The sequence below is a fragment of the Patagioenas fasciata genome, chromosome 7 (genome assembly GCF_037038585.1).
Source record: "Patagioenas fasciata isolate bPatFas1 chromosome 7, bPatFas1.hap1, whole genome shotgun sequence".
Classification (NCBI taxonomy): Eukaryota; Metazoa; Chordata; class Aves; order Columbiformes; family Columbidae; genus Patagioenas; species Patagioenas fasciata.
The window spans coordinates 13,690,684-13,715,282 of record NC_092526.1 but is presented as its reverse complement, the minus strand read 5'-3'; the positions used below and the strand labels follow the sequence as shown (position 1 = coordinate 13,715,282).

The following is a 24,599-nucleotide window of genomic DNA, read 5'->3' as shown; positions in this document are numbered from 1 at the left end:
TCCCTCTTGCTATTCCAGTCTGCTGTGCCAGTGAGACAAAACGATGGCCGTGACGATCATACCTTCCAGGGAACCTTGTACAATGCAGATGCACATGGCAATGATGCTGCTGCTGCGCCCTCTGAAGTGGATTCAGTTTGCTCTTCTGCTCTTGTCCATTGGACTTATTAAGTTACAAGGGGAACAGCTATTAATGCTCTGTGGAACTATACTGATCTCTCTTAAACCCTCATGGCAGATCTTCTTGGTGGAGTGTATTTACAGGACCTCATTTTTTTTTCCCTTTTAGCCCGGTTACTGAGGATGCTGCAGGAAGAACAAAATGTTTACTCACCACTGAACTCTAGAAGGAGTTTCTGCACCTTCCCACCTTGTAAAAACTCAAATCTTCTAACGTATCTTCAAGGGATCCTTCCAAAAGACTTGCTTGGGATCAAACTCTTGCTGAATGGGAGTCGAACAGCCAGCTGGTTTGTTAAGAGACTTCTACATTTATTGCAATCTAACTGGAATTACAGTCTAAACTGGGATATAAAACCACATGCAGGTTTGATCTTCTCCCTCAGGAGAAGGGAAATCCCACACTGGAGCTAGTTCTGACCGTGAAGAAAATAATCTAGTTGTGTTCCACTCACACCGGGTTTAGTTTTACGTACTCTGTGCTGCCTCTCAAGTGGTAACGAGAAGCGTTCACTGTGACATTGGCTGTGCAGAGTCTGAGCGCCCTGTCCCTGACCTGTGTAGGTGAACACTGGAACCATGAGGAGGACTCGTAGGGCCACCTCGTGGCCACACTGTGGATGGGGGCTCACAGTGGTGACTGTTTCATACGGCCAAGCACATTTGCTTCTATGTGATTGTTCCCTCTCTTTCCGTTGTTTTACCAACACATACTCTTCTTTTTGGCCTTAGACCCCTTAATAATCGTTGCACCTCCTGTTAGAGTACCTGGAAAGAGTGAAAATCTAGTTCATCTGTGACCAACTATGTGGACTGGATTTGAGCTGCTCCTTGCAACCAGGAAAACTAACCTACCAGACAGCTCACAGCATTAGCTCACTACGGCAGAGGTCCCACATTTTGCAACTGATTATTTCATTTTCTATACAACTGAAGTACATGCATTTTAGGCTAGAGATATGTACGTTTTAAATGCTGAAGCAGTGAAGGTGTGAGTACAGCTTACTTCAGGAACTGCTTATTTGTTAGTTTTGTTGTCATATGGGGCTAGGAAGGAAAAGAATATTCTTGTTTCGGTTCGTACTGTTTCTGGTTGTCGTTTCCAGATGCCATGCTTTGGGAATACTTACTGGGTATGTTAGCAGCATGAGGGTACAACTAGCTCACTTCTTAACACCACCTCAAATCCTGCTCTAAGTGTCATCTAATAGTCATATGTAGAATAAAGAATAGAATAATGTGAAAGCAGGGAAAAGAGTATGAGAAGTTCCTGTAAGCAGTTCACTTCTTTGCAGAAGGAAGGTAGGAGCTCTTGCAAGAGCATGCTCCATGGAGCCTGTGAAGGCCAGCTGGTGCTCAGGTGAAGTACAGGATACAATTTCTGTTAAAAGAGATCATTTGAGTCCTGGGCAGCAGTATTCTCATGTAGACATGCGGAGGTGAGCATGTGGGTATGCAGCCTGGGAATAAGGTCAGTGCAGAGTCAGAGGGATGAGAAACATAGAAGCCCAGTGATGACCCTGCATCTCCAAGCAGGGAAGCACAGATGAAACAATTTGGATCGGTCTTTTTTAAGAAGAGGTTTGTATATATGACTGGGGTTGGAGGATGTTTTCTGCGTAGTGCTTCTGTTTGTAAATATTTCTATATGCCTGGTTCTTAGAAACAATTTTAAATGTGAAAGTCCATTCTGAAACCTGTATGCACAACTTCTTTTTTGCACACTGGATGCGTGCACTTCTGTCGGTGTTGACAGAGATTTGGACCAAACCACTGTGGGTTGTGCAAGTGAGTTGGTGCCTGACTGGGCTCTTCTTTCAGACCAGGGTGTGTCTGTCAGACTGGGGCGTTCTCTGTGCTGCTCCTGTGCTCTTGTTTGCAGGATGCTGAATGAGAGTGTTGAGGAAGAAGCCACGTGGCATTTAGATGGCCAACTGCCACTCCTCAAATCCCCCGAGGCCTTAATAGAGAAACACAGAAACCATGGGAAAACTCTTAGGGCTGACATACCAGAGCAACTCTGCAGACAGTGAGTTGCAGCCATTGCCTCAAGAACCAGGAGTCAGAATTGGTGGCAGGCGCTTCCCCGGCTCTCACCAGCACCTGAAGCCCACGGTGGGCATGTTCCCGCTCCTCCCGCTGCCAGCCCTGGGGGCCTGCTGTCTGTGACCGGGCAAGGTGTTTGCTCACCAGCCGTACAGCTCTGTTGTCAATTCCAGTTGAGTATTGGCTTTTTTTTTTTTAATACTTTTAAGTCTGAGCCTTATTGCATATTAAAACGTAGAAGGTTCCCGATTCAAATACCAAATGTCTTAGTTTGGATTAATAACACAGTTGCCAGCAAAGTTCCTGCAGCAAAAGGGAAGCTCTGGCTTCCCGCTAGTACAAAGCTGGGGCTGCGTGGGGAAACTTGGCACGTGCTGCTGATGTGTTTGCTCAGCAGCCGAGCTGGCGTTTGCTGGCTCCATGTGTTGGGTTTGTAAATAGACAGAATGCAGGAGCGTTTTCTGTGAGAAATGTTTGATATTTGACTCTTCCCATTAGGTTCAGGAGATCTGTGATCTGTTAGCTTGAATCCCTCGCGAAAGTAGAATCGCAGAAGTTTTTTGGTATTGCGTATTGAATACCATCCCTCAATTCCCCCTGAGCACTCATGTGCATCAGATAACAAGTAAATAACATGTGTGGCGAGTGGGTCCTCCTAAAATCTAAATGGTTCCAGGTAGCCAGCTGTTATTTCAGCATGACTGGGGTGGTGGCGATTGGAGGGGTATGTCTTATTTACACACATGCGCCACACACAAAAATTTCAAAGGGGCACAGTTTTCCTCCATTTTCAGAGGACTTGAAACTTTAAAATTTAACATTTTCAACTGCTAAATTGGGGACTTATGTTTTCTATTAGATTTGGGACTGCAAACCCAACTTTTTCCAGTGATATTTGATAGTTCAAGCAAATATCCACTCCATTTAACTCAGTGTAGCTTATTTAGCTATTCCAAATCAGTGTTTAAATATGGAGCCTGGGGAGACTCAGGTGCCTCAGTTATGTGATCCCAGCAGTGGGTATCTGAACATCCTGGAGTCTGGCATCACTGTTTCCCTTTAAAACTACAGGTGTCGCCTTGTGTCATGGCTGGCTAACAGGTAGTGTAGCCTTATTCATCAGCTGCATTTTATCAAACACAAATAGGTATAATAGTTCCTACAGCTAGTGTTATATTAATTAATGCCTGTGTGCCACTGAGAAAAAGGCATTCTCTTACCATTGCTAGACCGTTGATTGTTCGGCTGTGAGGTCCAATTGTCCTCTCAGAGTTTATTTTTTGGTATTTATTTAAAGAGATTTAAAAATTTTTGTGTGAATCTGATGCTGGGATGTTGGCAGATCTGCCAACCACTTGAACACTTTGAGAGTTGACAGGAATGAATAAATGCCTGTTCTCTTGCAGTCATTTGGAAAAAGTTGGCTCCCTGATTTAAAAAAAACAAAGTAGTTCAATTTTTGTTCCTAACACAGTTTATCCCCCCTTGACTTATTAACGCCTGTCCCGGCCCATCTTCAGTAAGTGACCCCATAGCTGTCTGCTGTGTGCACATTGCAGTGCAGATCAGAGATGGAGGCTTTTAAACTCTGTAATTAAAGAACGATAAACTAAAACTGAAAGTGGCTGGTTCTAAAAAGTGATTTTTCTCCAGTCACACTCCATAAGTGACTGGAGTAAAAGATTTTATAGAAATCTGAACATTTATAATAACAAAAAAACCCCCACCCTTTATCTCAAACTGATTAATCTTAGAACAGCGTTTCAATCTCACCTATGGGCTGTAACAGGATGAGACCAGAGAACGCGTGTGCTGAGCACGTGGTGATGGTCTTACAAGATTTTTAAATGGGCATTAGAATGTGGGAGTTCAGGGCCTCGTATACTTGAATTAAGGGAACCTCTACTTCAGTGGTAATGGGATCTAATGTTGGGAAGTCATATGACATAGCTACTTAACCTGGTGATCAGTCATGGTTAATGAACAAGCTTGAGTGTATTTGATTTTAAACTTAAATTCCATGTATATTTTGTCGAATACAGTGGTGTAAAAGCCAGGTTTTGGACAATATTTCGGACACAACTTTGGCAAGAACATTTAGAACACCAGAAAAGGAGCTCAGGTGAAGAGTTACATTTGGGTCCCTTTCCACAAGCTATATTCAGCCTCTCACTGTGGCCCCTTTTTCTGCCCCTTGCCCCTTCTTGTTTCCTGAAGCAAAGCTGCACTGTTGGGATCAGCATCCCCTGCACAGACAGCGCTGGATGTGTTGTTCACATTGTGAACATTTTCTGGTACAACCCAAATCTGCAGATGAAGTGTTAACAGCAGCTCTGTGTCACGGCCAGCGAGCGTTTAAAGCTCTGTCTGGGCACGTAAAGTGTTTGTTAGTCTAGAAAGTTGTAGTAAATTATGTAGCTGTTAGATATGGTAACGTCACAGCTTTCAAATGCAGCTGGACAATCGTAGCTTTTATACCAAAAATAATCCATGCTGGTGGCCTTTCAGTGATGCAGGTGTAACCCGGGTGTGTTTGGTCCAAGTGACAGCACCGCAGACAGGAGCCCAGGGCCCTTCCCAGCCGCGGGGGTGGCAGCAGCGTTGGTGCCGTGTCCCTCAGCGCTGCGTTGGTGCCAGGACACTCAGCGCTGCACGGACCTGTCACAGTGTTTGGGGCAGATCTCAGCGACGGGCAGAGCCTGGGGAGCACCAGGGTCTGTTTTGTGGCCCCGCACGTGTGTGTGCAGCGGGAGCGGGTGCAGCCCTGCAGCAATGCGGGCCCTGCAGAGCTGTGAGGTTTCTGACAAAATTCCCCTCCTTTGTACTGCTTGGCTTGAGCACTCTGCTTCATAAACACACCCCTCCACACACCTATAACTGGACAAACTGATTTTTAAAGTATGTAAGAATATTTTTTTAGATAGATTTTTTTGTTTTGTTTTGTTTTGTTAAAGCCACACTAACTACTGTATTTTTACCTTTTATATGTAAAGCTTGGCTATAGCTCTCAATGTATAATTTATTTGTTGTTTTTTTATAAAACAAAGTGCACCCTCTTGCTTCTGTTTCACTGCAATAGCGATATATGAACTGTTGTAGGCACTGCACTGAGATCTGTATTGAAACTGAAACTGTGTATGGGAACAAGAAACTGTGATTTGTGTCCACCGAATACAATCTTGAAATGTTTGTACTGTAGTTTTGTCTTAAATACACCACATCAGTGCAAAAGTCTTGCAGAGTCATCTTTAAGCACGGCTGTGTCAGGCTGGTGGGGCAGGAACAGGGCGGGTTGGCGGGGCCTGGGGAGGTGGGCAGTGGGCTCTCTGGCAGCGCGTTAGCGCTCTGCGGGACCGTGATTTTCTGTCTGTGCTAAGAAGGTACCTGAGTTGGAGAGAGATTTGTGAACTTATTTGGGCTGTCAAAACTGCAGGCCACGTTGTAAACTTAATTTATTGTTGATTAAGGTGTAACATCAGGTAGCATCTAAGCTTGCAGATAGATGCTAAAGAATTAAATGCCTTATTTCTGAAAGAGCTGAGGTTTTCCAGGAAGACTGGCAGGTGTTCAGTGGTTTTGAAAATCATATTATGGAGGTGTGTGGCCAGAAAGGAAGTTTAAACTTCCAAGTGTGGTTCCACAACATGCAACCAGAAGCGAGTGCTGGTCAGCTGAGCAATCCTGCTTGTTATTTCCAGTACTCACAGGATCCTTCTGTTTTTGAAGTACAGTGGTGCTGGTGATTGTTTAAAAGAAACTGGTTATTTCCAACCCCCAATTTTGGTGAAATGCTTAAGGCGGCAGCAAAGGGCAGCCAAACAATTTGATCATATTCATTTCTCAACTATTAATAAATTTGGGAAAGTATCAAAAGGTAGTGAAATAATTCCATCCCATTGACTAAGCTTATAGAAAGTAGTTTCTCTTGTGGCATTATTTGTTGTGTAGGTCAAACTATGATCCCTGTGATAAGTCACTGAATTGTTCTTCAAGTCCATTTATAACTCAGAACAATGCAACAAGTTTAGTTGACATTTTATTATTACTTTAAAAAAGGCTCTTTAAATGTTTACATTTTAAAGAAGATCCCTCTGCCATTTGTGCATTTTAATGTTCAGAAACCAAATGGTGATTGAAGATGATGGGATTGTCAAGATAGTTAAGGCTTGGTTGATTTATTCTCTTGTGCATTTATGATACAACAGTGCATCTCATGTCTGAGATGAGATCACCAAAGAACGCTGAATCCTTTTGCCTTTATTCTATGGATTGGATTAGACTGTGGGCGTATCACATACCTGCAAGCTTCCCTTGTTTTCAGAGACATTTTAAAGCAGCTCGCTTCAGTGGCAGCACCTTTGGTCTGTGCCCAGCCAAAAATGAGGTGGTTTGTTTTGTTCCTAAATAGCTGCCATTAGCTGGAGTAATTCCATTCATTATTTCATGCAGGCCACCACCGAGCTTTCAGATGGCAGCAGCTTTTAGTCACTCGCTGGAGCCCAGGATGAATTCTCGTTAACTGCTACAGTTATGGAGAAATATCATAACCACATCCACAAAGACGCTTCCTCTGTGAAAAGGTGACTGCACCGGATAAAAATATACCAGGAAAACAGGACTGAAACCACTTGAGGTTTTCCGAGAACCCTGTGAAGTGTCGTTGACAGCACCGGTTGAGTTCTGAAAGGGAAGATGACCCAGGAAATGTGACACAGCGGAAGGAGCAAGGGCTGTGTGCGGAGGTCTTGGGTACCGTTTGCAGGTTTTTAGGACAGAATCTGAAGTAGGAACCATGCGTGCCTGGAAGGGACCGAGGTGCCAGGCAGAGGAGCACTCCTGCTGCTGGGTGGCTGTGGGACACAGTTCCTTTATATCTCAAACTCCACCCTTCCAGCCTGAGCTCACCCCTGTTTTTTAAAGACCTGGGAACCAGCCATCAAAGGGAGAAACAGCCTCCACTGGCTCCAGTGAGTCTGCTGCAGCAGAGTCCCACTGTCAGGATGGGGGTCCCTTCTCTTCCATAGCGTTATCGGGGCTTCTCTGCAGCTCAGCTTCCCGCGGATGAGCCCTGAGCCCACTCCCTTCAGCCGCTGCCCCTCCTGGAGCCCCTGCGCAGGGGCTGGGGACCAGTGGGGCCCCCGCAGCATCATCCCCCTGCGGGAGGCTCAGGATGTCTGGGGCGCAGGAGCCGGCGCTGTGCCGGATGCCAGGGCAGGAGTGGGGGAGATGGGCACCTGCCGCAAGCTGCTTGTTCCTCCCCGTGCCAAGCTGTGGCCTTTGGGCTGGCTGCTGTCCTGCCTGCGCTGGCTCCAAGTAAATGTTAAACCCCTCAAAGGGCTGCCAAAGGGAAGAGAGTTGGGGGAGTGAGGAAGAAAGGGAGAGCCTGGGTGGCATTTTCCCGGGGCTCTTCACAGCCCTGGGATACCTGTACGTGCCAGGAGGCCACTTGGAACGTCACTGGTTTATTGTTGCCCTTCCCAGTTCAGTTTCCTTCCCTCGTCAATCCCAGGTAAAAGTCCGTACGTTACAGCAGTGCTCTCTGGATAACGCCAAAACAGACATGTCAGCCAGCAAAAGAAAAACACGCTGCTGATTTCAGTTTTCAGCCCGGTCGCTCTATTGGAGTCCATTTCGAACATTCTGCCTCTAAGTGGGCAATTCCCTGTTCTTGGAGGAGAAATTAAAAGCCGGGGCAGCCCTCGGTCTGGCTGAAGTGCCATGAGATGACTGGGGCTTGCGAGAGTGTGTTCCTTCTGCAGAAACGTAAGTTCTTTGTTCGTTTTGAAAATGTAAATATTTTAAAGTCATGAAAGCTGAGAAAACGAGTGCACACTGATGTGAAATGCAGCAGGCTTTATTTACATGGCAGCACACAATCCTGTTTACAGAGGTCACAGAAGGTCCAAATAACTCTTAAGTCGCTTTTTGCAAACTCATCTATCATTTTCCTATTGGATCCATGTGACAGGTACTTGTGAAGAGATGATAAAAGTATCTGGAAATACTCTCACTTAAAATTCATTATTCCTATGAAACTTTTGAAAAGTTATGTTTTTCAAATATTCAGAAGTGTTCAATTGCACTTTCCACTAATCTCAAACATCAGCATCTCTTCTTAAAGAAGCTGAATTTCAGCCAGAAGGCCAGTATCTTCATAACTTCTGTGGAAATAAATGCTCGGAACACTGAGCAATATTTCGTTTCATAGAAAAGCACTTTTTCCTTTCAACAAACGAAACGGTATGTGAACTCAGGATTTACTGGTATAGAGGGGAAATGTGTAACATACTGCATACGTTGACAAAACAGAGAGAGATGGATCTGGGAAAGTAGAAACCCCTTTGTGGCTAAAATCTGAGTTACCAGCAGAACAGGTTCTGGTTTGTGCCACTCCTGTCCAGCCTGCCTCTTTTTTCTATTCCCCCCCTCCAATAGGAAATCAAACCCTTTGTATCCTGCTCTCAGCCATGACACCTCACATGCACTGGGCAACTATTTTGCTCTTCCCGGTGTGTCGCTCTTCCTCCGGTCTGATGCTGCACATGATTTTTCCAGAGGGACTTTGCAGGTTCGGTTCCTCGGGGTTGGGTGCAATCCTTGACTATCTTCTAGATTTCACTGGCCAGTTTGTCTGTGAAGATTCTTCTTTGTTCTAAGCCATCTCATGTTGCAAATATATTGTGCAAAGAACACTCTTTCAAGAAAACAATCTTAAGACTCTTAGAAAATGTTACCATTAAGATTTATCAAACCCCTCAAATGTGACCATAACCTGCACAGACTTGATTTAAATATAGTTTTATGGGTGCATATTTATTTCTTACATGAGTGCAAAATGAGCAAGCTTTGGACCTGAAATGGCAGTTACAGAGCCAGAAGGGGATACCTGTAGTTCTGATTTTCAAGGCTGCATCAGTCACTGCAGTTTGAAAGGATATTAACTGACCAGAAGACAAAAGTAAGAGAGCAGTATTCCAACAAGCTCCTCTCAGAAAGTGTAACTTATGAGCAAGTTGTGATTTAAATATACATCAGGTTTTGTTCACATTGTAAAAAAATCTTTTTACAGCAAGTAGGAGAAGGTTTAGGGTTTTTTTCCCAGTGTGCTGATAGGAAACAGCAGAGAGCTGCAAGCAGTTGGCTGGTTTACCACCTACTGGCACATCGGTGGAAATTTATTCTTTCACTTTGCAATCAAAGGGGTCACAAGCTTTCAAACGCTGTTTGCCAGAGAGAGATCTCAGAGAAGCTGGATAAAGGTTTACCCCCGAGGAGCAGCAGCACGTTGGTATCACTACAAACTTCATCCACTGCAGCTGCGTGCTCACAGTCGGTTCCCTCCTCTCCTCCCACAGTCTGAGCAGCATCAAAAGTCTCTTTTTCTGAAGAGATGAACAGACGGAGAGACCTGTCCTTTGACGAAAGGCCTGTTGCTCTGTCTGGGCCTAGTTCTGCCTCTGAAGTGGTTTGAAACGCACAGAAGCCCCCTGGCTCCAGCGGCGAGCTGAAGGTTTTCATCTCCATGGCGTCGCTTTCCTCTCCACGGGCCGCTCGGTGCGCGGGCTGCTGGCGGAAGTAGCTGCACAAGCGCAGGTGTGTCGGGACGGCCACCCGCTGCTGATGGCCCTGCTGCTGCCTTCTCCAATGGCTGGGGAACGGATCGGTGAAATCTGAGGTAGTTTGGAAATCAGCACCAATTCCTAAGATGCAGTGATACATTTTAGGAGGTAAGTTTGCCTTTGGAGTATTACTAAGCTTCTTCCATGTCTGCGTAGGGAAATGATACTTCCAGAGGTCACCCTGAGGACTGGAATTTGAAATGCCTCCACCAAAAATCAGCATAGAGTCTTTGAAGACTATCGAAGCATGACCTACCACTGGAGGAGGTCCTTGGCTAAATGTAAGAGAAAGCAGCAGTTAAGGGGAGACCAACAAGAAACTAACACTGATTTTAGCCTCTTTTTGCTTCACCTCAATAGAAATGACGGCCGAACAGCTGCGCTGGGACATCACAGCTGCCCTGCTGACAGCTGCGTCAACGCGCTGCCAACAGCTCTTCCACGCAGAGCCAGGGACGGCAGAGGCACCGCGTCATGATCCGAGCAATTCCACCATTGCCGGAAGGGCGACATCTCCCTGTCCGCCCGCACGCCGCATCAAACGGTAAGACTAATTCTCTCTTTCTGCGTTGAGTATAACAAATAGTATCGTTTACCTTGTTCTGAGGCTGGACCAGCTGCTGCTCACAAAGTCCCACCTCCAAAAGTCCTTCTGTTCGCTCAGCCCCATCAGCCCTCCGAAGAGGTACATGCCCGTGTGATAAACCACCGCCGAGTGGCCGTGCCGAGGTCCTGGGCCAGGACTGCGACACAGGCTGGAAACACACTCCCATCTCCTTGTGTCTGAAAGAAAAATATTAATTTATAAATGCACTAGATTTACCCTAGTATTTGAGAAGGAATTTATTTCAAGCATCAAGTAACTATTCTGTTGGAGAAGAAGGGTTTCTGCTCTAAGCTTATTATAAAACAGCTAAAATTCTGACACTGAAAAAGTATTTTGAAATAAAGTTTTAATGAAAATGTCAGATGCTGTATGACAGATGTCATGGAAATTTTATTTACAGAGCAGCTTTTCCTACGGCTTTGTTAATTCATTAACTCTGACATGGAAAGATGATTTCCTGGCCATGAGAGAGAAAAATCAGTCAACAAAAACAATCCTTCATTAATGTCTGTGCTTATTCTCCCTGTGAGGGAGTGAGGGATGAGATAAATCCATCATTCATTTCAAAATAGCGACTGAATGGCCACCAGATAACAAAAGCCATCCATTTAGGGAGTCTATGGGAATCATCTGGTTTGCAAACACCAGATCAGCAATGAATATGCTAATGAAACCATCTCCTGTCAGGTTTGGCTCTCCACGGTCAGTTCAAGATTTGAGATTCAGAAAATGACACGAAGAGGCTGAAGTCAGGGTCTCTTCTGCATTTGGAAGTTTTCAGTAATCCTTGAAGAATTTAGCCAATAGTGAATAAAACATTTTTTAGTTCTGAAACTGGCAAATACTGCAAACTTCTTCCAGTATAATACCATATAATTAATTTCAGTTGGGAATTAATTAAATTGACAGAATTTATCATTAAATGCTGCCAAAGAGAAGCCAAAACTAACTTACAACAGTTTTACTGATAAGAATTTTCTTGACAGGGCAAGCCGTGCTTCCCTGCAGCAGCCACGGATCAAAACCTTCTCGTGCTTTTAACTCACCAAAATGGAAAGTCCAAAACTCCTGTGAAATGCCCCTGATGCCAAAGTATCCCCCGTAGATGTACATGCTGGACTGGTACACGACTGCACTGTGACCTTTCCTGTTAGCTGGTGCCGAGCTCTAAAACAGTTTGATAATGAAACAAAAAACTGTTAACAGGTCAAGTCATCAAGCCCATTTCTGGGGGGAGCCGTGTTCTCTATATTCAGTTTAGGATAATTACAAGAAACCATTTACTTCTATGCGTAAGGAGTTGATACATAATTCCTTTGTATCTGTTGTACATAAAACAATTTTCATCAATGGTATAATACCTTCCCCCACCCGCAAAAGACCCTGCAGTCCCAAGCCTTCTCTTGGCTCCTCCACCAAACACAGGCAACCATGGTAGTAACTGTGCCAGATCTTAACGATTTTTTGGTGCAATTTCATAGTGTAGAAACATTGTAAGGAGGAAGTTTCAGTAGCAAAAAGTGAGTCGTTCTTTATGTGTAGTGATACAAAATCAGCCTCATAAGGCCAAGACGTAAATGCTTCCACTGAGGTTTCATTTAGAAGTGGCCGTATCTTGGTGAGTTCACGTGTTCAGACCAAAGAAATGAAAAATGCTGCCGCACTTCACATTTCGAAATGTATTTGTGTGACTGTCAATCTGTTTTCACTACCCTACTTTTAAAAGCACAGACTACATGTGTGGGTGCAATTCACCATTTACAATTAGCTTTCTTGATAAGGATTTCAGAAAAACAGAAGTGGGAGCAGAGAAAATGACTTAACTTCTTAATAGCACTTAAAATTTAAAAGCAATATTTTAAAATGCTGTTTTAAAGAAGGAAAAAGCCTTAGTTATTGAAAGTGCAAAGAAATAAAGCATAGCCACATCTCTGAAGAGGTGAGATTGGAACTGTGTGGGGGAACATATTTCAAAGCAATCTGTTTAATCAACAAAGCAACAGGCATTTGATTCACACATTCACCAGTTCCTGGCTCCTTACCTCAGTCTCTGCTGGTACGGTACGGCACTCTGTCCATCTCGCAGAATCTAGGGGATTGTTTTAATAAAGCGCAGTTTATATCCCAGACCACAAGAGGACACTCCTCCAATATTAATTTTTCAAATTACAGATTTAATTTTCAACTCAGTCTCATCCTGGTGTTTTCCACTGACAAGCATGAAGAAACCCCCTTCCCACTGAGAGAGCAGTGCCAAGGGACTTACAGGAGACATTATTTAAAGTTTTGCTGCATCCTTCTTGGATATCAAATCATGGAGACACCCCGCTGTATTTCCCGTTTCGTAAGGCTAAATTTCACGATGCAAAAATAATCTGTGATTTTCAGCGTTTTCTGAGCTTGCAGAATCCTCATACTGATGGATGTATGGCTTCTGCTTATTATGTAAACCTTACGCCTTCAGCTTTGTTCTTCTTGTTCCCTTTCACAAATCCATTAAAAGTAGTCCTCGAGTAACAGTCAAAACCCCCTGATCTGAGATCACCACGAAGGAGTGGAAATCTGAGACACTCAGCATCAGAGGTGGAATGAGAAAGCAGCACAAGTTTACGTTAGGAAAAGCTGCACTTGCCAGGGAAGATTTTAAATAATGACCATGAAAAAACAGGCCACACAACACATTTTGAATCACTCATTCCCAGTTTTCACTGGTAAGTACTGTGAGTAGTAAGATGCTTTCTCCTGTGAAATATATTCTGTCTGAGGACGTCTGTTCTTTCAGCAGGTATTTCAGACAAATGGTGGAAAACAAAGAAAGGAATAAAAAAAATGGCCAGTGACTTAAGGGCACAGAGTCAAGCAGCAGAAAAGGCCAGGAAACTTAAATTTTGGTCTTGCCATGAGATCTAACAGCTCAGAAAGAAATCAATCTATGTCTCTCTCCTCAATCTGACATCAAAATAAGCAGCCATTACTATACACAGTTTTCCAAAGCGAGAATATATAGTGTATGACATCGCTATTACATTCAATTGTTGTACTGCTTTTATTAGAAGAGATCACAAATGTTTGTTCTTCAGCTAAAAAAACCCTGTGGTATGAAAAACTGATATTAATTTCCCACCTTCTCATTTAATTACACTTGTTTTTTTCTGTTCCATCATTGGTGTTGCCAGTTAATGTCTTTCTTCAGTAAAAACACAGATTGAGATATACTTTACTGATCTATTTCCTTCCATAATAAATCAAAGAGCTTGTTTTTTAAAAATTACATAATGATAAAATTTTAAATATTATATGTAACAATTATGATCAAATAGTAAACTTCAGAGGGAAAGGGAGAGGAATAGAAATTCTGAGACTATAAAATACATAAAACTTTCCCATAAAATTCTTTCTAATTAAAGAGCTGACTTTTTGATAGCTTAACAGTCTAATGTTAAAGGGAAAATATGCACACAGTTTTACACACATAACTTCTTGTAAAGCCTCAGGAAGGCTACAAGCAGCAGAAAACAGTTTGGTGCTTATTATTTAATAGTACCTATGGACTGGGAATGTCCCATGGAAGAGACTGGATATTGTGTATCATACCAGTGTCATATATCCAGAGAGGAATTTTAGCTTGCGTGAAAGCAGAATCCACCATCCCACCAAAAATACACAGGATGCCCTGAGAAATGTAAAAATATTTGTCACTCACAGGTAGGCGTGTATTATAGCATAAAAATAATTTTTAAAACAATTCTAAAATGTAAAAGCCACATTCACCAAAATACCATTGAGAATAATGCATATGATGATCTATTAACAATTCAAGAGGCAATCATAAAAAGTCACCCACTTCTAATCATCTCTTTACCTTCTCCCAGTAGGAAACCCCGCTGAACGTTCTGCAGATTTAAGGTCCCAGAACCGCTCGCTGCTTCGTCAGCCTGGGACAGTGAGGGGGATGCGGATCTGGAGCTCGCAGGCTTTGCTCAGGTAATATCACATTATGCATGTTTATAGGAATATTTCATTGCACTGCAGCTCCTGATACCCTAAACTCTGTTTGCCCCTCACACGCAAAGCTGTAATTTTTACTTGCCTTCACTCCCCCGTCCCTCTTCTATGCAGGTTCTTAAGGGAATGTTTTTATGCTGTAGCTTATCATGCAAATTAATTCAGAGCAACTGTTACAACTACACAACTAAGTCAAAGAATGTGCTGCCAAGGTCTTTATTTTGTATTACGATTATGTGACTGAGGAAATGGGGGAACTGCACACTGCTGCAAAGCTAAAATACTGACACTTTATTCAAAAACATTCCAGCTACATCCAAATTCCACTGACATAAAAGCATTCCCTGGGTACAGTATGTCAGAGGGCAATAATCTATGACATTTTATTTCATTGTAGAATATGAAAAAAAAGTTAGAATATGGACAATATAAATCTTGGTCTACTACCTTATAAGCCACCATTGAATGTTCTTCCAGTTCTTCTGGGCCGTCTCTTGAGCAGTCCAGCATTTCCCATTCACTTTTCACTATAAAGCAAAGCTGAAGTTAAGACAGCTGTAACTCAGCACATAAACATTAGGGGAAAGGTGAAAATTCAGCTTTGAATTTGGCTGCGCTGCCAGTCACTGGGGGAACACGAAGCATTTTGTCATCTTTCCTCTCCGTTAGTTCAGAAGACTGACGCACTTCCCCCAAAATTACATATATGCATTTTTCTATTTAGCAAACTTAAACGTAATAGAAATTGATCTTGTTACTGCTTTTATTTTAATGGTATACTGTTAACCTGCATCAAACCCCAACTATTCCGTGCACATGAACCCCAGCACAATTCTGTGCCTTATTCCAGTAACAACAATTGAACAGGGAACGGCATATAGTAAGTAAAAAAATAATAGAAAATGTCATATTTCATAGTACATTATTAATACAGTCTTACAAGATGTTGTGCACTTTCACATGCATAAACAATTCTTACATTAAAAAGTCAATAAAGCTGTTTCTGATATCCCTTGCTAAAACTAGGATATTTTAAATTACTCAGTATTTATGGACAAAAAAAAGGGGGGATGAACTGAACTGAAATCTAAACTTTCTGGGACACCTGCAACAGGAACAAACACACACCTTGTGCCTACTTTAAATGTGGTTAATGTGTTAATATTGAATATAATATGGCTGGATGCAGAATCTCGTTAATCCTGACATACATGTGAAGGGGCAAACTCACCTATGTTGTATCGCCAAAAATCCCTAAGGCTGGTGGTGTTGCGACCTCCATAGAGATAAATAAATCCTCTGCAAATAATGCAAGCGTGTTTATATCGATCGCGGGGACAGGGCTGCTTTTGGGGTGCAGATTTCCCATCACAGTGTGCAGTGTTCCCTTTCATGCTGACAACTAGGTCTTTATCCAAGTATCAACTTGCAAAGGACAGCCATGTCAGGGCAGGGTCCCCAAACACCAGGGACAGGGCTTAAACCCTGCCTCATCTGTACAAAGACAAAAGAATAGTTTCAGGTTACAAAAAAAGAAAGATGAAAAAACAGAAAAGTCTCTGCTTTATCATAAAAAGTTACTATGTTTTCTTTTCATTCCTGTCAAAAGCAACCTGAACAATTTTGGCCATCGGCGATAATACACTAGATGAAGTAAAGCATTTGCAGTGCTGGCTCACAGGGTCTTGAATCAGCGAGACTGGGACAGGAACATCCCTGCGGCTGAGAGTTTCCAAAGAGCATCGGCAAGCTGGAGTGATGAACTGCAATACCCTACATTTGCAACATGGTAGAAACCAAAGCTCCGTCTTTTTTCAGGATGAAAAAGTACTTAAACCAAACTATGCTTAACCCAAAATTCAAAAAGAATGAGTATTACAGATTAAAGTAATGCATAAGCGGTTGTCCAGAATTTCGTTAGTTTGTAATCTGTAAACCAGCTGAAATTAGGATGCATCTGGAAAAAAATGAAACTATCCCTTCACTTGCCACAAGATGTCACTGTGTTCCGTGAAGACAAGTACCAGGGACAACATTCTTCTATTAATCCTCTTTAAAATATATAATGGCCAGTGATTATTTTATGAAGCACACACACAAAATCAGCATTAGGCCAAATTCAAGAGAAGCCTTATATTAAAAGTTCCCATTTCCCAGGTTAATTCACAAGGACACTGCATAAAATCAGCAATGCTGCTGTCAGTCCAGAAACCTCTTCCAGGTAAAGTTCAAAATGTAAATTGTTTCCCACAAATGGTAATTTAAACTTTCTTTGGGCCAGAGCAGTTACTTAGAAATACAGCAATGGCCAGTTCAGATGGAGTGAAGGCTTCTTGCTTAGATCTTCACGCAAGTATTTTTACTGTAGAATCACAGAATCATTTCAGGTGGAAAAGACCCCTGAGGATCATCAAGTCCAACCGTAACCTAATCTAACTCTGGCACTAGACCATGTCGCTAAGAACCTTGTGTATGTGCCTTTTAAACCCCTCCAGGGATGGTGACTCCACCACTTCCCTGGGCAGCCTGTTCCAATGCCTGACAACTCTTTTCATTTTAGAATTTTTTCCTAATATCCTATATTTTTTCCTAGTATATGCATTGTCACAGTAGAACTTAAGACATATGAACTGTGCCTTGAAGTTCATTATGGAAAACTCTATTTAGTCATATATATGTTAGTGAATGTCAAAATAAGCCCAGTTCACCCTGTGTGTATCCGATTACAGGACAAGGGGTAGGTATAGAGAGTACAAAGTTATCTAGATCTCAATGAAAAGTTGCCATTTTCTGAAAAGGGAAGAGCAACCGTCTCTGCAGAAAACAGAGGTATATTCTTTTTATGTTTTGTCTGAAAGAATACAAGATTGGCAGCACTTACAAAGGTGTGAATCTCTTTTTTCCGGGGGAATTGGCAGCTATGAAGCAGTGACACATTACAGGTCTGTAAGTAAATCCCTAATACTTTATGGTGCCTCACTGAAAAGGGTCGAGCAGCTCAAGTCACGAAACACAGATTCTCTCCCTAACTCTGCCCAGCCCCTGTGTAACCAAAGCCAATTTATCTGTTTACTTCCACAGGTAAATGAGGACAAAGACACCTCCTTAGTAAAACACTTTAAATTTGCTGATGTGGTGCTGTGTGAGAGGTCCAAGATATTATTACTGTTGATATAATTTAATGTGAAAAAGGTTATAGGTCTCTCCTATTAGTACTTTACAAAGGTAAAGTAGGATTGTCCCCTTGAGTTTTGTTTTTTTTTCTACCTATAAAACTGGACACTCCTTTTGCTACATATTTGTGTTTGTTATTCTCCCTACAAACTTTGCCTCCTGTTATGCAAACATTCAGAGAAGAGGGCAGACCTGATTTCCTACAGCAGATTAGAAACAAAACCCTGTCCACTTGTTTATCTGCCCCAGCCGAACTCTGTGTAGGGTCGGCGAGCAGGATGGGATAACAAACACCCAATCTGGGATTAACTGCGTGGGTGTCTCCTCCCAGTCACAGCTTCTGGGCATCAACTGGCCCTTGTCAATCACAGCCATTCACTAGCCCAGTGTAAAGCGTTCTTTGAGGCGCACCTACAATCACTGAAACAGATTAGTTAGCAAACTGCTTCATTTCAGAGTTGAGGAAATCAACAACAACAAAACACAACAACAGCAAAAAAGAAACAACACCAAACACCTTCAAAGTTAATCTCGAATCCTGCCTTTCATCACTGATATTTTAAATTTCAGACTTGAGTCTTGGGTTGCCTTTCTACAGAACCAGACTCAACAAAGTTCAGCTACCGTCTACCTGAACAGTCCAAAGAAGAACTGCTGCTCTTCTGAGAGCGATGTCACCCTCTGTGTCATGCAACGCTGACCTCACATTCAGTTTGGTACAAGCAAGACCAATTATCCAAGAGGAAGCTCTAACTTCAGCAGAATTTCAAAAAAAAAATACCCAAAAAGGCAACTCAGAACATTTTTATCCAACTTTTTTTCTTTATCCAGAGCAGCTGTAGCACACACAAAAAATGGCTGCTGCTCTCCAAACTCTTCTGCCATTTAATTCTAAAAATGGCTCCTGTGCAATCAATCCCAATTGTGAAAGGGCTGGGGGAGCTGTGAGACAAGGCCCTAAAGAGCTGCAATTAGCCTGGTAACTACAGCAGAGCGCTTATCAATTAATGGTGCCACACTAGTGTTTCAGAATTCAGGAAATGTAGAAAGACAAGAATTACTTCAGGAAATGTAGTTTATGTGTTCATTATGTAATTATTTATATTTCTATTAGATGTGGTTTCCCAGACAAATGATTTATTTATTTATTACTTAAATATATCATAGTAAAGCTTTTTTTCTACCTTGGTCCCCCAATTTCATTTCCATCTGTTTTCAATATACTCAGAAAAGTTCCAGATTTAAGAGGACTAAGTCTTTTGAAATATAATGAGATATGAAGCCACTCATGTTGGGGGAAAAAAGTAGGAAATCTTTTGTTTGTTCTGTTAGCGACCCAGTCTTGTGAGCTCAACTCCTGAACCTGTATGTGCAGAACACTGTATTTTCTTATTAGGCAACTTGATACTTTACTGCTCTTCAAAAATAATAACAGATCTTCCCAATTCTACTTATCTTACAAACCCTCCTTTTTGTGGTGGTTTTATCATCGAGTGTGTTCCCACAGGACTGCCTGCGTGGATATGGAGAAAACTTTGACCATAGACTTGCAAGGCACTTATGAATTACTACATTTAAAAAACAAAACCACTTTGTTTAGAATAGTTTAGAGGGCAGAGCTTTTTTCAGTGCATCACATTTACTTGCAATGTTTTACTATAATATTTGTGATAGATTTTTAGTACCCTCAGGTTTGCTATTTTATTATTTCCTAAATTGAAGTTATTATGCACTGTTTCTAGAGTAGTTGTTTGCTTCCAAAACACAGTAATTGATTTTCAGAGATGCTCAGCTTCAGAATTTCAACCTTAAAGTCCAGAATGGCTTTGAGAATATAAAATACGTGTAATATTTCTGCATTATTATAATTCTGAATTGAAATAAGGGCGTCATTTTGCTGTGTGTTGTAAAACATGCAGTTACTATGTGACTGAGGTCACAACTGAAGGAATCAAGACAAAGGGAAGGAGATGGAGAACGGGGGGAGCTGAAGGACAGAAAGAGGATTTGTAATGTGACAAATTAACACAAGGAACACAGCTCCCTTCTGACTATAGGGTTCGGAGAGAAATGACAGGTACTTTCAAGTTAAACAATAACACCTCTGTCATCTCCATAAAGCTTAGAGTGGACACACTAAAAATTTACAGAAAATATGAAAGGCTTTTATATTAAATAACTTATTTTAATTTTAACAAGTTAAGGGTAGTATTCTTTACCATTGTTTTATTTCAGTGCTTCAGAATGCTTTCTGAACAGGTGTTTCCAAGGATGTAACTCTTCTGAAACAGTCTTGTGTAATTATAGTTTCTATATACTGTAAACTTCCATATGTAAGTACTACTTCTGGAGTGTGCAGTGCTAGACCACTGAGGGCACTGGCAGCCTGATGGCACAGCAGATGTTTCCTTGTGAGCAGCTCTGCCCGGGCCTGGGGCTCTGCAGGTGAGCTACCGTGCTTTTTTAATTCTGATCACATTAATATTAAAGCTCTAATTTTGCAATTTCATAATGAATTAAAATGTTTGCATATAATTGCAAAATTAAATTTTGCAAATTGACATTACCAATATATTCTTCTTTGTGTTTTTTTCTCTAGAATCTTTCACTCAGAAGATAAATCCTTATGTTCATTATTGTGTAGCACTACTTGATCTCTATTAAAAAGTAAGTTCCTAAATAGTAATAAATAGAAGAATTTATTAAATAAAGAAGTATAAATATATCCAGTTGTATTTTTGAGGTGCTTGGTGTATTTCTCATTTTTAAGTAAACAAATACAACTTGGTTTGGGATAACACAGTAAATATTTAATCTGTTTCCCATAAATGGTGGTGGTGGTGCTGCTGGTTTCTGGAAAAAAATAATGCAGTGCTTAAAATATAAATGAGATTGTTACATCTTTATCTACAGCTCTAATATATGAATCAGGAAATCTCCTTTGCCACTACATTGAAAGACTTCTTACAATACAGACAAAAAATAAATACATCTATATTAGCTTCCGTGGCTTATTTTCCTTGGTAAATTAAAATTTCAGTTTTGCTTGAGCTTTTTTTTCAAGAAGACCAGGGACTTTTTATTAAAATAATAATATATTGTTTTGAGAAGTAGATCTCCCAAGGTAATCTGTTAATTATGACTTCCAGAACTGCAGTTAATCATTGACTGCAACCCAATTTTGAAAGCAGTTTCTGAAAAAGAGCTTCCCGAAATACACATATGTAGGTGGCACAAGGACAGCACATTATGGACATATAAATCCAGTGTACCAGCCATGCCTGATCAAAAGTTTATGCTGATAATCAATGTGAGTGTGCGGTTTTTTTTTGGTCGGTTTTGGGGTTTTTTTTTTGGTCCTTAATAGAGTATGTACTACATAAATCTAATCTGATTTTCAAACCTTAATTAGGGTCACATTGCTGACTCCATCCACAGGCATGTCAAGGGCTCATTCTCTGCTGTGGCCTCACCACTGGGACAGACACCCTGACTCTGAAGTGTTGCTGCAGCAAGATGGCTCTTTGGATGTCAGCTGAGACAAACAGGTAATTTTTCAAATTCTAGATATGGCAGAGGGAGGAAATACAGTTCCTGGTCTTCACACTTCAAGATAAAAGAAATGAGAAACTCCCACCATCTTCACAGGGCAGTCTAAGATGTATTTGGCCTTTTACCCTTTCCTTGGAAGCAATTTGTACTGTCACCACTGGAAACAGGTCACTCCAACACATAAGTCATTGCTCCTTCCCCCTGGAAACAGCAGTTTTCAGTGTTCCTAAAAGGCATCATTTGGGGATTTCAGAAAAAACTTACTAGTTGGATTCTTTCAAGATAGAGTAGGCAGATGCCCTGGAGAGTCAATGTCATAAATCTGTACTTAGGTGTGACTGAATGCATCTTCTTGACAGCTCATGACCTGCTGTTGAAGCAACTTCAAAATACTTTTATTTCATAAGGGACACTCATTTTGTGCTAATTCACAAAATTTTCTAGGTTAGGAAGAAAGACTCTGGTTGACAAAGGAGTCAGTGACTGCCCAGTCTGCTTACTCTCCTCAGGTTCAAGTGCGAGTACTATAGTATATACTTGACAGCTGAGAGTATACCAGTGAAAAGCTATTATCTTCCATGGGAAACAAGTACGCACTGAATTTTACCTCTTTGTTTTTTATATTACCTGACTGAGGAAAAGGAACGTCTAATAAAACACTCAGCCACACTTACAGCTTAATGCCACACTTACGGAAGATAAACAATGTGTTTTTCTTGTCTCCAAGACATTTTGCCCTTAGATGAACATGGAGCAATGGGATAGAGGAGACATATAAGGTTATGAGAATAGCAGAAGCTGTAGCTTGAAGAAATATGAGGGAGGAAAGAGAGGGCATTTGGCAATGAGAATAATAAAATGTTCCAGCTGGCAAATATGATAGCACCCAGATATCACGTTAGAATCAGTATGAATTTAACTACACGGTATGGGAGAAATCATGAGAGACTTAGCGTGAGAAAGAATCAGATGGCACAACTGGAAAGACTGGAGTAAAAACTGACTACGAAAAGGATCTTTTACAGGGAAGATGAATTTACAGAGTCAGGTGAAAAATGGTTGCACAAAACCAGATGATACAATTGCATAGCTGGAATAGATTGCATAGGGAGGAATAGCTGGATTTTAGTCTGGCAAGGAAAACAAAGGTGTCAGGCAGGCAAACAGTAATAATAACCATGATGGTTCACAATAACCTTGATGGCAACAGTTACTGGGCTGCATCAAAAAATGGAGAAAAACCAAACCCACATAATTTCAATATATAAAGGAGACAGAAAGCATATGAGTAACTTTACACATACACGTTGTCGCTCCAAATTCAAATGGAATTACTCATGTGAATAAAACCAGTGATACGCATGAGCCTGCACAATGTAGCCTAGATACCAGAGCAAAAGAAGGACCAACTCTTTTGTTAGAAGCCTGAAAAAATGTTTTGCAAGCTGTTTTCATATTCAGACTGCGAATGACAGGGTCCATTTTTGACTGGAGACTGGCTTTCTGAAAAATCGTCACTCCCATCTAACGTGGTCCAGTATTCATCCCAAGCCAGATGCACTTTGGCTTGGGTTTTGGATGGTTGCATTTCTTTGTTTGTCTTTTGCTCGGTAGAAGGCATTTTGTTGCTTTACGCTCTTTGATTGTGAAAAAGGAACAAGCAGAAGGAGGATGGTGAATCTCCTAAATCAGAGGCAAGAAACCAAGAGCTCTGGCTGGCCCTAGCACAGACCTCCTGCGCAGCACCGCGGAAGTCACAGGTCCCCTTTCCCCGGCGCTCTCCTGGCTGCAAAGCACTGACACCGCTTCCTTCCTTTCCTGCGCTTTGTTTCCTTTTGTACATTTGGATGAAAACATATTTGTGAACAAGTGCTCACAGCTGTGTGAGTGTACAACTGTGTGTGCTGAGAGGCTGGCTCAGTGTTCCCTGTGATGCTGTGTGTGTTATAGCAGGTCAGCGCCCTCACCACCTTCTGGGGCCCCCCTGCCCTGGGCAGCTCTCACCTCCGCATCTCCCTGTCCTCTCCAGGTGCTGCTGCTCACCACCTCAGCTGGGGTTTTGTCCTGACAGGGCATGAAAAAAAGGCAAAAAAAAAAAAAAAAAGGAAAAATGAGAGTCGCATGAGCCGGCATTTGGCCAGGAGCTGTGCCCGCTGCCTCCCCTCAGGTTTGCCCTCGCAGGGGGACACCGTGCCCTGCGCACCTCTGTCACCAAACGGGCGCATGCACCCACCCCAACCCTGCAGGAGGAGGGAGGGAGGGATGCCCGGGCCGCCAGCTCTCAACCGGGAGCGGGGCCCCTCTGCCCGGAGGCCGCCGGGCGCTGCGGCGGGCGGGCCCAGGGGGCTGCAGGCCTGTCCCGCCCGGCCACCGGAACCGAGCCCCTCTCCCTGGACCAGCAGCCGGACACCTCCGACCTCTCCCCGGGCTCCCTCTCACCTCGCGGGGCCCCAGGGTGGGAGGCGCGGCTACTGCCCCGGGCCTGCGCAGGCAGCGCTGCCCGCACCGCTGCGGCTCGTCCGTCAGCCAGGGACCGGTTCCGGGAGCAGCCGGGGGTGCCCGCCGTGAGCGGGGGCAGGACCGGACGCGCCCGCCGGCGGGTCCCCCGGGGGAAGCGGGTGGTGGCCGAGGCCGCGCTGGACGGTGCGGGTCCCGCGGCTGTGCGCAGCGCCGGGCGGCGTGTTTGCTGCTGCGGCAGTGCCTGATAGTCACGGGGAAACTGAAACAGAAACAAACTTTTTCTCCCTTTTTCTTTTTTTTTTTGTTGTTGGTGGTGGGAAGGGGGAGCACAGAGAGTGGTTGGTTGTTTCTCCGCTCAGTTCCAAGCCTTTTAAAGTCAGCGTTTAGCCCAAGGATGCCTCTCTGTGTGCTCTCCTCAGAGCCACAGCCCCAGTGCTTGCTTGGACTTGTGTCCTTGGCTTTCTGCTCATCTGCTTCAGCTTCCACGGCGTTTGCTTTTTTTCCTCTGTGTTTCTCCTTTACAGCTACATAAGGCTTCACAAAACACTCAGGAATTAAACTCCCCCACCCACACATGCCTCTGTTTTACATGTTGACGCGTTTTCCTGCTTTGAGGTAGAGGCTACTACTTTTTCCTTAGTATTGCTCCTAAAAAAGAAAGGGTGTAATTGTTTTTTCAAGTTATAATTGCAGAGGCCAATAGATACACCCAGCCCATAGTAATGCAATAATATACGTGAATAATATTAATACCTTCAGTTATAATGTATATTATATAATACATATGAATATGGTAGCAATACATGCTTCTGAAGTCTTCTTGATAGGACTTTAGGCCAGTCCAGAACTACAGTGCAGAACTTTCCCAGACCCTCATAATTGCCTCCTACTAGGAATAAAGAAGAGAAAAACAACAAACAAACAACCCCCCCCCCCACACACACTCACACACAAAA

General features: G+C 42.7%; 2 protein-coding genes and 1 long non-coding RNA gene across 5 annotated transcripts in view; 2 read left to right on the top strand and 1 right to left on the bottom strand.

Annotated features, from left to right (window-relative positions):
• The window catches only part of EPB41L5 (erythrocyte membrane protein band 4.1 like 5), a 60,499-nt gene extending 55,040 nt beyond the window's left edge, over positions 1 to 5,459 (top strand). For all 3 annotated transcript variants that reach the window (XM_071810869.1, XM_065840439.2, XM_065840438.2), the window contains one exon: positions 290 to 5,459. In XM_071810869.1, the coding sequence (XP_071666970.1) occupies positions 290 to 347 (58 nt within the window). In that variant the 3' untranslated portion in view covers positions 348 to 5,459. The remainder of the gene's footprint in view (positions 1 to 289) is intronic.
• Positions 5,460 to 6,795: 1,336 nt separating this feature from the next.
• LOC136103268 (uncharacterized) lies at positions 6,796 to 23,905 on the bottom strand. Its single transcript, XM_065841246.2, has 9 exons — positions 23,623 to 23,905; positions 23,188 to 23,247; positions 15,689 to 15,951; positions 14,905 to 14,984; positions 14,047 to 14,125; positions 12,495 to 12,541; positions 11,499 to 11,619; positions 10,442 to 10,628; positions 6,796 to 10,120 (listed from the first exon to the last, which is right to left on the bottom strand). Exons 3-9 carry the CDS (start codon positions 15,849 to 15,851, stop codon positions 9,430 to 9,432), a joined length of 1,368 nt encoding a protein of 455 aa, XP_065697318.1. The 5' UTR covers positions 15,852 to 15,951; positions 23,188 to 23,247; positions 23,623 to 23,905; the 3' UTR covers positions 6,796 to 9,429.
• On the top strand, positions 9,929 to 18,383 carry LOC139828416 (uncharacterized). The gene is made up of 3 exons (XR_011739970.1): positions 9,929 to 10,389; positions 14,328 to 14,436; positions 16,067 to 18,383. It is a non-coding gene; the product is annotated as an uncharacterized lncRNA (long non-coding RNA).
• Positions 23,906 to 24,599: the final 694 nt, after the last annotated feature.

Coding starts and splice junctions, on each gene's coding strand:
- LOC136103268 (XM_065841246.2), bottom strand. CDS start 15,851: ATGAAAGGGAACACTGCACACTGTGATGGGAAATCTGCACCCCAAAAG. Junction 14,126..14,904: donor ATTCAATGGTGGCTTATAAG/GTAGTAGACCAA, acceptor TACATTTCTCAG/GGCATCCTGTGTATTTTTGG. Junction 11,620..12,494: donor CCGTACCAGCAGAGACTGAG/GTAAGGAGCCAG, acceptor AAACTGTTTTAG/AGCTCGGCACCAGCTAACAG.